Source organism: Salmo trutta, chromosome 25 (genome assembly GCF_901001165.1).
Source record: "Salmo trutta chromosome 25, fSalTru1.1, whole genome shotgun sequence".
Taxonomy (NCBI): Eukaryota; Metazoa; Chordata; class Actinopteri; order Salmoniformes; family Salmonidae; genus Salmo; species Salmo trutta.
Window position 1 is genome coordinate 31,249,878 of NC_042981.1, and position 12,574 is coordinate 31,262,451.

General features: G+C 44.3%; 1 protein-coding gene across 1 annotated transcript in view; it reads left to right on the forward strand.

Annotated features, from left to right (window-relative positions):
• The window catches only part of LOC115162403 (TOG array regulator of axonemal microtubules protein 1), a 36,475-nt gene extending 23,926 nt beyond the window's left edge, over nt 1-12,549 (forward strand). Inside the window, exons 6-22 of the mRNA XM_029713673.1 lie at nt 104-330; nt 507-607; nt 698-868; nt 1,002-1,067; nt 2,050-2,219; nt 2,381-2,552; nt 2,696-2,926; nt 5,927-6,050; nt 6,261-6,366; nt 6,625-6,860; nt 7,043-7,201; nt 7,308-7,434; nt 8,024-8,139; nt 8,556-8,736; nt 10,582-10,801; nt 10,914-11,000; nt 11,325-12,549. Coding sequence (XP_029569533.1) covers nt 104-330; nt 507-607; nt 698-868; nt 1,002-1,067; nt 2,050-2,219; nt 2,381-2,552; nt 2,696-2,926; nt 5,927-6,050; nt 6,261-6,366; nt 6,625-6,860; nt 7,043-7,201; nt 7,308-7,434; nt 8,024-8,139; nt 8,556-8,736; nt 10,582-10,801; nt 10,914-11,000; nt 11,325-11,584 — 2,754 coding nt within the window. The 3' untranslated portion in view covers nt 11,585-12,549. The remainder of the gene's footprint in view (nt 1-103; nt 331-506; nt 608-697; nt 869-1,001; nt 1,068-2,049; nt 2,220-2,380; nt 2,553-2,695; nt 2,927-5,926; nt 6,051-6,260; nt 6,367-6,624; nt 6,861-7,042; nt 7,202-7,307; nt 7,435-8,023; nt 8,140-8,555; nt 8,737-10,581; nt 10,802-10,913; nt 11,001-11,324) is intronic.
• Nucleotides 12,550-12,574: the final 25 nt, after the last annotated feature.

The following is a 12,574-nucleotide window of genomic DNA, read 5'->3' on the forward strand; positions in this document are numbered from 1 at the left end:
GTCATGGATATGCACCCATGCATAAAATAGTATCTGTATTCACAGCACACTCTTACCTGGCTCTCGGGTTACTGATGAGCTAATGTGATGTTGATGTTTACAGATGCTGAACTCTCTGCGCTCCCTGCGCTGCAGTGCAGCTAAGAAGAAGGCCAAGGTGAGTCTGAGTGGCTCAGACCCTGACCCAGATAGCCCAGACTCAGCCATGAAACTGGAGCTGGCTCTGGACTCCCCCTCTCAAACCTCCCCCACTGTCACCAGCCCAGCTAGCAAGAGCGGCCTCTCCAGCATCTACTCACCCCCAAACTCTACCCTCAACAGCAAAACCAGGTACATTCCACTAGATTCTAAGTAGGCTCTAAGTTGAACCAAATGAGATCCAATTTCAAGAATATTGGGGGGCAAAGGGGTCAAGCTATGATATTCACGCCTTCAAGTAGACACACACCAAGGTCTGATAGATATGATATCCCTTCTGGTGAATGACCTCTGAACTCTGTCAGCAGCCCTGGGAATTCTGCCTCCTCTTCAGCAAAGCCTCACATTGCTAGAGTGCCTTCTGCTAAGCTGAGGTCTTCTGTCTCCATGGACGTCAGTGCCCTTCAAGGTACAGTGAGGATTTGACGTATAAAAGGATCTCTCTGATTAGTGTTGTTTCTGTTGCTGTAATAGTGTGTTTGTGTGTTTTCTTCACTAGGCTTTCCACTCCGGGATAAAATTATTCCTGAAGTAAGTGTGATTGGTCAAAGAGTTCCGTACTCGAACGGACCTATGGAACCTGAGGAAGAGGACCGGACTAGAGAATACTCTCCACCCTCAACTAGACCAGCCCTCCGGGAGCCAGTCGAAGCCCTGAGGTCTGCCAAAGGTCAGTCACTGCAAGGAGGTCTGCTCCATTCACGCATATTACTCTCTTTAAATGATGGGTATTTTCTATATGTTTTCCATATGTTTCAGTGACTTGTTTAAAAATTAACATGATATGCGTCTCTGTTCCTCAGGGTCCCAGATCTACAGCAACAGGGACTCACCACTCACTGACATACCTGAAGGTGTAGTTGGTAGAGGTCAGTACTTAACTGTCTCCTTTTATTTTACGACTCTGTGCCATTGTTCAGGTGTCCATGATGTCCAATACTGTGTTCTTAGGTCATGGTGTTCTGGCTCAGGGCTGTGTTTAAAGGAAACCTCCACCCCAAAAACCATATTTTGGTATTTGCTTCATTAGTCCATTGTTGATATAGTCCCAAAATGTTTTCCATGTCAGCAATCAAGGTTTAAAGATATATAACTTTCAAAATACAGAAATACAGCCGGTATGATGCGTTTTGCATCATATAAAATGACTAAAATGTAGAATATGATGCAAAATGGATCATACTGGCTGTATTTCTATATTTTCAAAGTTATAGATCTTGAAAACTTGATTGCTGACATGCAGGGCCCTGCCTGGGGGCCACACAGTATTCGGGCCAAGTCAAATAATTGTTTGGATTCACTCTTGTAGTTGGCAATACACTTAGATTTGGCACAGTAACAGATGGAAAGACTTGCAAAGGAGAGAGTGCATCATATTTTGGAAGTCATCACTGCTTCCAGTATTCTGTAGCTATGTAAATACATTGTCCTGCTCAAGGTTTCAGCTTTGTATTTATTATGGATCCCCATTAGCTAATGCCAAGGCAACAGCGACTCTTTATGGAGTCCAGGCATATTAAGGCAGTTACATACAATTAAAAACACTATATTACATTTCAGATTTCACAATGCGTTAAGTGTGTGCCCTCAGTCCACTACTCTACTACAACACAAAATCCATGTCTACGTGTGTGTATAGTGCATATGTTATTATATGTGTGTGCCTGTGTGTGTCTCTTCACTGTTCCATAAGGTGTATTTTAGTTTTTTAAATCAGATTTTACTGCTTGCGTGAGTTACTTGATGTCGAATAGAGTTCCATGTAGACATATGGAACTTTGCTGAATAACGGTTTCAATGAAAACATTAGCTTGAGCGCTCTTGAATCTTCCTCACTTCCCCCCTCTGCAGGAATGTTTGGCTTGGTGATTCCGTCCAGTCGTCCAGGCGTTGGCATGTCGATGGAGCAGGGCGACTGTATGACCAGGCTGCACAGTGACCCTCCAACTGGCATCTACAGCCATGCTGTCCTCAGCCACCACCTGGACCCCGACGACAGCCCAGACGCAGAGGAGGCCAGGGTGAGCAGATCCACCATACTGTACATACACCACCAACAACCTCTGAGACTGCATTTCCCATTTGGTATTACAGATTGAGAGAAAATGTCCCTCTACCACTGCTATCAGTCAGTTACACCTGTGACGTGTATTTGGCTGGAGTGTTGTGTGTTTGTGTGCAGGAAAAGGTGAGAACGTCTAGGTTTGCGCGGAACAAGATGAGGCAGCAAGGATTGGCGCAGCAGGAGGGCCAGCCTACCCTGGGAGATTGTCAGAAAGCTGACAGGATGCGCCTGCGCCTCAGACAGGGGCAAAATGACCTGGCTACAGAGGATACAGCAGCCATTTCCAAAGGTCCAATGTTTTTTCCTTAACCCTCCAATACTATTCATAAACCTAGTACAGGATTTCCCTTGATACACTGGCTTTTGTAATGTTGCAAAATGTTGTCATGTGCTTGTGGTTCATCTCTACAGTGTTTGTTCTTCGCTTAACAGACTTGCATCTGAACGGTAGCCCAGTGACGTCCACCAAGGCTGACTCTCTACCAGACGAGTGTCCCACCAGCCCTGCCAGCCCCCAGGGACCCCAGAGCCCTATTAAATGTTTCAGTCCCCCTCACCAGCCTAGCCCCCCCACGGTCCCTCCCAACCCCAGGAGCACCCTGGCCCGCCTGAGGAGGGCTCCCAGTTTCAGCAATACACGGCCGTCCCTCTCACACAGCTCAGGTCAGCAGAACAGTCTGGCAGTCATCATATAATCTCTAACCTCTTTGGAGTTATAAGGTGGCGCCACGCTGTTTTTCATCATAGCATTAAATACAGAACTGTATGTTTTGTGACGTCTCATTCATTTGAGCAACTTAGTGATACTTTTTTAACATGGTATGTAGATGAATCAGTCAACATGAATCGTATGTCACTCTGAAGAGGTTTAGCCCATCACAGCTCCAACAGTAGCCGAGCTTGGCAACACTAAATGAGATGTTCTCTTAGGTAACGGAGTGCAAAGCTTTGTTTTTACAGCTTCTATTAATAGGTCTCCTGCCACGCACGCTGCTTCATTTAGCCAGTGACTGATAGAACTGTAATGTAACAATAGAGGTGTAATATAACACTCAGCTGTGTGTTGTTGTCACTGTCGAGGCTTACAGTGCCTTCAGAAAGTATTCACACCCCATAACTTTTTCCACGTTTTTGTTGTGTTACAGCCAGTTTTGTGTCACTGGCCTACACACAATACCCTATAATGTCAAAGTGGAATTATGTTTTTAGAAGTTAGTTAATTAAAAATGAAAAGCTGAAATGTCTTTGGTCAAGTATTCAATCCCTTTGTTATGGCAAGCCTAAATATGTTGTTCCTGTTTGCAATTAGGCCCTAAAAAAAACTGCTAAACTGTTGCAAAGAAATGTACTTTACTGTATGTCCTGAAGCGTTATGTTTGGGGCAAATCCAACACATCACTGAGTACCACTCTTCACATTTTTCAAGTACGGTGGTGGCTGCATCGTGTTATGGGTATGCTTGTCATCAGCAAGGACTAGGGAGTTTTTTTTAGGATAAAAAGAAACAGAATAGAGCTAAGCACAAGCACAAATCCTAGAGGAAAACCTGGTTGTCTGCTTTTCAACAGACACTGGGAGACAAATTCACCTTTCAGCAGGACAATAACCTAAAACACAAGGCCAAATATACACTGGAGTTGCTTACCAAGATGACATTGAATGAAGACGACAATGATCAACAACCAACTTGACAGAGCTTGAAGAATTTTTTAAAGAATAATGTGCAAATATTGTACAATCCAGGTATGAAAAGCTCTTAGAGACTTAATAACCAGTAAGACAAAGCTGTAATCTCTGCCAATGGTGCTTCTACAAAGTGTTTACTCGGAGTGTGACTACTTATGCAAATTAGATATTTCTGTATTTAATTTTCAATAAATGTGCAAACATTTCTAAAAACATGTTTTCACTTTGTCATTATGGGGTATTAAGTGTATAATTCAATTGAATCCATTTTAAATTCAGGCTGTAACACAACAAAAGTGTGGAATAAGTCAAGGGGTGTGAATACTTTCTGAAGGCACTGTAGATATTGCTCTCGAGAGGCGCAGCGGTCTAAGGCGTCACTACAGACCCTGGTTCGATCCCGGGCTGTATCACAACCGGCTGTGATCAGGAGTCCCATAGGGTGGGGCACAATTGGCCCAGCGTCTTATGGGTTAGGGGAGGGTTTGACTGGGGTAGGCCGTCATTGTAAATAAGAATTTGTTCTTAACTGACTTGCCTAGTTAAATAAAAGGATTTACAGTGCATTCGGAAAGTATTCAGACCCCTTGACTTTTTCCACATTTTGTTACATTAAAGCCTTATTCTAAAATTGATTAAATGAAAAAAATTCTACACACAATACCCCATAATGACAAAGCAAAAACAGGTTTTTGGAAAATCAAAAACAGATACATTATTTAGAAAAGTATTCAGACCCTTTGCTATGAGACTCGAAATTTAGCTCAGGTGCATCCTGTTTCCATTGATCATCCTTGAGATGTTTACCTGCATGTCAAAAACCAAGCCATGAGGTCGAAGGAATTGTTTGTAGAGCTCCAAGACTGGATTGTGTCGAGGCACAGATTTGGGGAAGGGTACCAATATATTTCTGCAGGATTGAAGGTTCCCAGGAAGACAGTGGCCTCCATCATTCTTAAATGGAAGAAGTTTGGAACGACCAAGACTCTTCCTAGAGCTGGCCGCCCGGCCAAACTGAGCAATCGGGCAAGAAAGGACTTGGTCAGGGAGGTGACCAAGAACCCGATGGTCACTCTGAAAGAGTTCCTCTGTGGAGATTGGAGAGCCATCTCTGCAGCACTCCACCAATAAGGCCTTTATGGTAGTGGCCAGACGGAAGCCACTCCTCAGTAAAAGTCACATGACAGCCTGCTTGGAGTTTACCAAAAGGCACCTAAAGGACTCAGACCATGAAAAATAAGATTTTCTGGTCTGATGAAACCAAGATGGAACACTTTGGCCTGAATGCCAAGCGTCATATCTGAAGGAAACCTTGCTCCATCCCTACGGTGAAGCATGGTGGTGGCAGCATCATGCTGTTGGGATGTTGTTCAGCGGCAGGGAGACTAGTCAGGTTCGAGGGAAAGATGAACGGAGCAAAGTACAGAGAGATCCTTGATGAAAACCTGCTCCAGAGTGCTTAGGATCTCAGACTGGGATGAAGGTTCACCTTCCAACAGGACAACAACCCTAAGCAAACAGCCAATACAACGCAGGAGTGGCTTCGGGACAAGTCTCTGAATGTCCTGGAGTGGCCCAGCCAGAGCCCGGACTTGAACCCGATCGAACATCTCTGGATTGACCTGAAAATAGCTGTGCAGCGACGCTCCCCATCCAACCTGACAGAGCTTGAGAGGATCTGCAGAGAAGAATGGGAGAAACTCCCCAAATACAGGTGTGCCAAGCTTGTAGCGTCATACCCAAGAAGACTCGAGGCTGTAATCACTGCAGAAGGTTCTTCAACAAAGTACTGAGTAAAGGGTCTGAATACTTATGTAAATGTGATATTCAGTTTTTCATTTTTCATTATGGGCTGTTGTGTGTAGATTGATGAGGGGACGACGACTATTTAATCCATTATAGAATAAGGCTGTAACATAACGTGGAAAAGGTCCATTATAATTGTGTCGTATTTAATTCTGTGGTTGTGTCCTCCAGATGAGTTGTCCCCAGGCACTCCCAGCCAGAAGAGTGACCTGACAGAGCAGCCTGAACTACGACCCTTCTCTAAACCTGAGCTAGCACTGACACAGAGCTTCACACTCCTCAACTCAGACGACTGGTGAGCTTTATTCTTCATTTGGATCCCTATTCGCTGACGTTTTAGTAACCGCTAAACCTCCTGGGGTCCAACTGAACCTCAGCGCCAGCGTTTAACCCCATGCTATATACATAGACATTGTCTAGTCAGACCCAACGTCAAATGCTATTGGATACATATAAGCAATGGATTGGATTTACTCAATTTCTATTTGTAAATGTTTTAATGAAGGGAGAAGAAGATTGAGGGGCTGACCTTTCTCCGTGGTCTGACGCTGTACCATTCAGACGTACTGCGGAACAGGCTGCATGACGTCTGTCTCGCGCTCATCCAAGAGGTACGACCATGACTCCCCATTCTTTTAGTCTTAAATAAATGTTCATGTCCAGTCCATTTTCCTGGGGACCATCATCCAATCTATTTTCTTCCTTCTAATCATAATCTCAGCCTCAATCAATTCAGTACAGGGTGGTCCTTGTAGACTCTAGCCGTTTGATGACTGATTTTTCCTACGTCCTGATGAGGAAATGTGACCCTTCAAGCCCTTGGTGAGATGGCTGATTCAATATCATCATCCGAGTGTATTGCTCCCCAGGTGAGGAACCTTCGGTCGGGTGTGTCCCGTGTCGCTGTTGGGGCGATGGGTGAGCTCTACACCGCACTGCAGAAGGGGATGGACCAGGAGCTGGAGGCCACTGCCAAGGCTCTGCTGCAGAAGGCTGGGGAGTCCAATGCCTTCATCAGGCAGAATGTGGACGCAGCGCTGGACAGCATGGTGCAACATTGCACCCCCACCCGCAGCCTCAACGCCCTGCTCACCAGCGGCCTCAGGTCAGACAGACACTCACTGTCATCAGCTAGTACACTCAGCAGTTCAGCACCAGTACTTGAAATACATGCTTTGCTTGAAGATATTGAATGTTATTATGCTTGTATCTTATCATTAAATTGGGACATTAGGCTTTATTTTCTGTGGTGCTGTTCACATCCCTGATATTGTCTCTTGTGAACAGTCACCTGAACTCAGTGGTGAGGAAGTGCGCAGGTCATCACATGGTCAACCTGATGGAGAACATTGGCGCTGCCCGCCTCCTATCTGGAGGGAAAGACCTCACCGACCGTATCCTACCTGCCGTCATCAAGCTGTCACAAGACTCTTCCCAGGAAGCTAGGTAGGGAGGGAATTTTGTTTAAAACCAATGTATGTCTGTTTTAATGCTAGTAAGTGTGTCTGTTATCAATAGAATAAGTGGCATTGTTTGAGGCTGTTCTTCTTAGGTACCAGGGACGCCGGATGCTGCTGTTTCTGTCATCGCACCCTGACTTTGATAAGATGTTGGAGAAATATATCCCTGCCAAAGACCTGGCTCCCATCAGAGACACTGTCTTCATACTGAAGACTAAGGTACAGAACACCGTCTAACTGAGAAGATGTGTGTGACTTATGAGTCATTCCTGTCGGTTTTTGTCTCCCCCTGCTGGGGGCTTGCGTTTTGAGACAAGACACTTTTACTTTATGGTCCAATGCAGCCGTTTTTATCTCAATATGAAATCATTTCTGGGGATCAATTACTGTGATTGTTTTCAATTAAAATGGTAAAAAATAAACAAAAATAGCTTCTTAGCAAAGAGCAATTTCTCAAGCAAGAATTTTGCTAGGACTGTCTGGGGTGGTCTGAGTGGGAAACTAGCTAAAGAGGTTTGGAACTGTTTTTCTTACATGTTGGTCTTTTCACTAATTTCATACCAAGCAGGCCAAAACTCCATCCCACCAAAACAGGCTGAAATTTCAGGCAGTTTTTTTTTTTTTAACAGTTCTTACACAAAAAGGGCGTTTTCACAATTTCACAGTATTATTCCAACCTTATAGTGTGGAAATATACTGTATATAAAACATAAGGAAAATCACGTTTTTGACTGCACTAGGCCTTTAAGGAAGCAGTGGTTACATGTGTGTGATCCATGAGTTACATGTGTGTTAATGTGGTCTGAAGGGCCTGGGAGAGATGCCCCAGGACACCCCGTCAGCCAGGGGCCGGCGTTCCCTCCCTGGCAGTGGCACAGTTAGGGCCTCATCTGTCAGCAGGGAACCCCTCAAAGTGGTCAACAGGTGGGCAAACACAACAACACTAACTGAAATGTGTAGCACGTCAGTTTCGTCAAGTTTACACCCCTAGTATGCTGAACTGTTATGGTTAAAGCCATGGCTAGCTTTGCTGTTTGTCCATGCATTAGCACAGTTTTGTCAATGTACAGTACCAGCCAAAAGTTTGGACACACCTACTCATTCAAGGGTTTTCTTAATATATTTTGATTTGTTTAACACTTTTCTGGTTACTACATGATTCCATTTGTGTTTATTTCATATTTTTAATGTCTTCACAATTATTCTACAATGTAAAAATAAAGAAAAACCCTTGAATGAGTAGGTGTGTCTAAACTTTTGACTGGTACTCTATGTACAGTGTGTTAATGCGTCAGTAAGAACTGCTCTCCATGACTTACCTACTGTTTGTGTATCTGCAGGGAGTCTGGGCAGTACAGCGGCAGACCTCAAGCTCACAGCATTGCAGACAAGACGGAGTACATCAAGCAGCTCACAGCCTTGCTGGGTTCAAAGGACTTCAGAGAGCGCATCAAAGGCATCAACCAGCTAGTGGTGGACTGCGAGCATAACCCCAACATAGTTATCGGCAGCATCTTTCCGGTAACTGACGTCATCTGAACAAAACCAGATATTCTTTAGCCTTATAATATATACTAGTGGTTCGCGGGTCAGATGTTTGTTTGCCCGCAATTGCTAATAACCCATCCGCAACCGACCAACTACATGTGATAAATGGGAAAATCTGAGGCCCACACCAAACCCAAACCCGCTAATATAGAAAACGTGCTGTAGGCCACAGTCAGTCATAGACGTGGAGCTTACAATTAGGCCCAAAAGCTTAGGCTTACGCACTAATACCAGATAGACTAAAATAATGAAAGAAAAATCTCAAAGTAGCCTATAGATATAAATTGCACAACAATTATAGCTACATTAGATGTTTTTTTTAAGGCAGGGCTTGACATTAACTTTTTTTTTGTCCAGAAGAAAAAAGGTTCTGTAACACCATTTTTACATCATTGGATGATGCAAGGATGCTACTTTACAAAATAAAATGCATTACTATTTATTTTACCACAGAGAATCAGACAAAAATGCAGGATACAGACTGGCTATTGACTTTGCATATTCAAGCCTGTCTCAAAATACACCATTGCCCCTTTTAAGGCTCTCCTAGAGGATGGCTGCAATTACAACCAAATACTTTTTATGTTTTTATAAAACAATTCCCTCCTGGGAGCGAAACTAAGTGCGTCCTGTCATCGCTGGGATAATAAATATGGATATGGTTCAAAACAAACTCTGGGACAACAGATTCAAAATTCATGCAACCACTGCACACTTTGTTTTCTTTTTAAAGCAATGAGGCTGATGCACCAGATGCACCGTTTAGCTCAACAATGTGCACATAGGGCCTCCAGAGTGGCGCAGTGGTCTAACGCACTGCATCGCAGTTGCTAGCTGCATCACTAGAGATCCTGGTTCGAGTCCAGGCTCTGTCGCAGCCGGCCGTGACCTGGGAGGCCCATGGGGCAGCGCACAATTGGCCCAGCGTCGCCTGGGTTAGGGGAGGGTTTGGCCGGCAGGGATGCCCTTGTCCCATCGCGCTCTAGCGACTCCTGTGCCGGGCTGGGCGCATGCACGCTGACACGGTCACTGGGTGCACGGTGTTTACTCCGACACATTGGTGCGGCTGGCTTCCGGGTTGGATGTGCGTTGTGTCAAGAAGCAGTGCAGCTTGGTTGGGTCGTGTTTCGCAGGACGTATGGCTCTCGACCTTCGCCTCTCCCAAGTCTGTAGGGGAGTTGCAGCGATGAGACAAGACTGTAACTACCAATTGGATACCATGAAAAAGGGGGTAAAAGTAAATAAAATAAAATAAAAACAATGCGCAGATGGCTCAAATGTTCCAAAATGCAATTAGCGGGGAAACATCATTCTCAATAGCGCACTGCACGAGCTAGTGGTTTCATCTTTTCCGAGATGAAAATATCCATTAGAATTAAGATAGAGGGGAGATCTAAAGATGCACCAACTAGCATGGGTTACTAATATGACAAGGATCATGCCTTTTTACATGTCCATTCAGACAATTGAAATCTACATTCTTCTTGTCCAACAATTGTTTTGAGGACAAGCGTTCATTTCGAGCCTTGTTTCTTTTTATTCAACCCGTCCGCCACCCACCCGCCTTTCATCCACACAATATTCCATGACCCTAAACCCGCCCGCCTCGCGGGTATAACTGCAGAGACTGCAGGTTATGAATCAACCCGTGCTCACTATTATATACCCTAAGCTGCCAATTGCCGAAGTCCTTTGACTATCACAAAGAATACTAGCTATAACTTTTATTGACCAAATATAGACCATGCAAATGCCCCTAGATAAGAGTACCTATGTAAGTACGTCATAGTTGAATCTATAGTAATGCTTCTCTCCCAGGTGTTTGATGCCTTTAAGGCCAGACTGCAGGAGTCCAACAGTAAAGTCAACTTGTTCGCTCTGGAGTCTCTGCAGAAGATCATCACTGTGATGAAGGATAACCTTGCCCAGGTAGTCTACATCCTGGTACCGGCCATCGTGGACAATCACCTCAACTCCAAGAACAACGCAATCTACAGCGCTGCCATTGGAGCCATCCATGCACTCATCCAAAACCTTGGTAGGTGTCTGATGATGTTTGAGATCACATCATCTAGTTTGAGATTCCATGCGAGGCTGGGACGTAGCTGAGAGGATGACCAGCTCTGACTTGTCCTTTACTTTGTTCACAGATAAAACCCTCCTCCTCCAGCCTTTCTGCACCAAGGCCCAGTTCCTGAGTGGCAAGGCTAAAGTGGATCTCATAGAGAAGGTTGCAGGTATTTTCACTGAAACAGTTTGCTTGAGATAAATCCCCTTAGCAACCTAGGTTATGTAGATGTTACTTTGTAAACTTCATTGGATTTTTAACGTTTGGATTAGGATCTGAGTTTACAACAGCTGCTAAGCAACAGTGCAATGGCAAGTGTCTTTCTGCCTGCCCTCCATGGAGTCTTTAGCCTCTTAAAAGGAGGGAGAAACAGATGTGTCAGTGCCATATGCTCTCAGCATTTCATAAGCTCCTTGTTACGTGTTTGACTCCCCCCACTTCCCTTCCTTCCTCCCCCCACTTCTCTTCCCTCCTCTTCTGGCCTGTCTTTCAGATCTGGTGACAGAGCTATATCCTCGTAAGCCCCAGGTGGTGGAACAGAAGGCGCTACCCCTGCTGTGGCACCTCCTGGACACATCCAGCCACAGTGGCACCGTCCACGGCCGGGGCGGCAGCGTGCGGGGGGCCACTGCCAACCTGTGCCAAGCCCTTTACACCCACATGGGGCCTGGGCTGGCAGAGTGCGCCGCCTCCCAGCATGCCAATGTCCACAAGGGCCTCAACGAGTTCCTGAGGACCCTCCCCTCCCCCTGAAGGCCCCTCAGAAATCACAACCTTCAAAACACAACCAAACCCCTCCAGACAGAAGAACAGAAACACTGACCTTACTTGAAGACAGAGATGTTCTGCATTTCTAATAGTGCCTGCACTTTTTTTAACGTTACAGAGTATAGACAGTCTTTTAAGATGAGAGCCCTTAAATCAACTCTCTTCTCAGCGAGTTAGGGTATTCTTCAATAAAGGAGAGCAGACAGGCAGACAGGCTTCAGCTGTTGGCATCAGGTCTTATTCTCAACAACCTGCTTCTCTTTGCACTTTGAAGAAGTCGCTCACTGTCATTATAGTTGTCATGTATATTGCATTTGATGTATCGTAATATGATTGTCGCCGTTTATGAATCTTATTGTACGCTGAGACAACATGATGAAGAATGTACCATTGAAATGCACAAAAAGGAAACAGGACCCAAATATGTATATTTTTGCTGTTTCTTTAAATGTAATATGTGATATTTCTAAGATGTCTTATGCAGTTGTTTTAAAGATTTGTCAGTGAAGATTAATGATTACAAATGACTTTTGTTTAGCTCAAATGTGTGATTGCACAGTATTAGCCTAATTTGTATGCTGTACAATGTTGCAGTTTGTAAGTCCTATTGTAACAATTTGTTGAAGTGGTGTTGTGACATGTCTTATTTTTGTGTTGTTTTATAACCAAAATGTACTGACAGGGAATCAAAAAAAATACTTTTCTTAAAAGATTCTATATGTACACTGATGCCTAAACCAACAATACTGGGTGGGTATAACGTTGAAACCATTTAGCTTTAAACTAACGATTGATACAGAGACAGTAAAGCCCAGGTCTGTGATTCTGTTTCAGTATAGTGCCAGTCTTGAAGTAGCCTTTCACAATTCTGTTTAAATTATATTAAACTTGTCTATTAACGAGAGGAAAGACCGAGATTGACATATAAATAAAGTGTTTATTTCTGTAAACTAAGTGCTCCAGTTGGTTTAATTC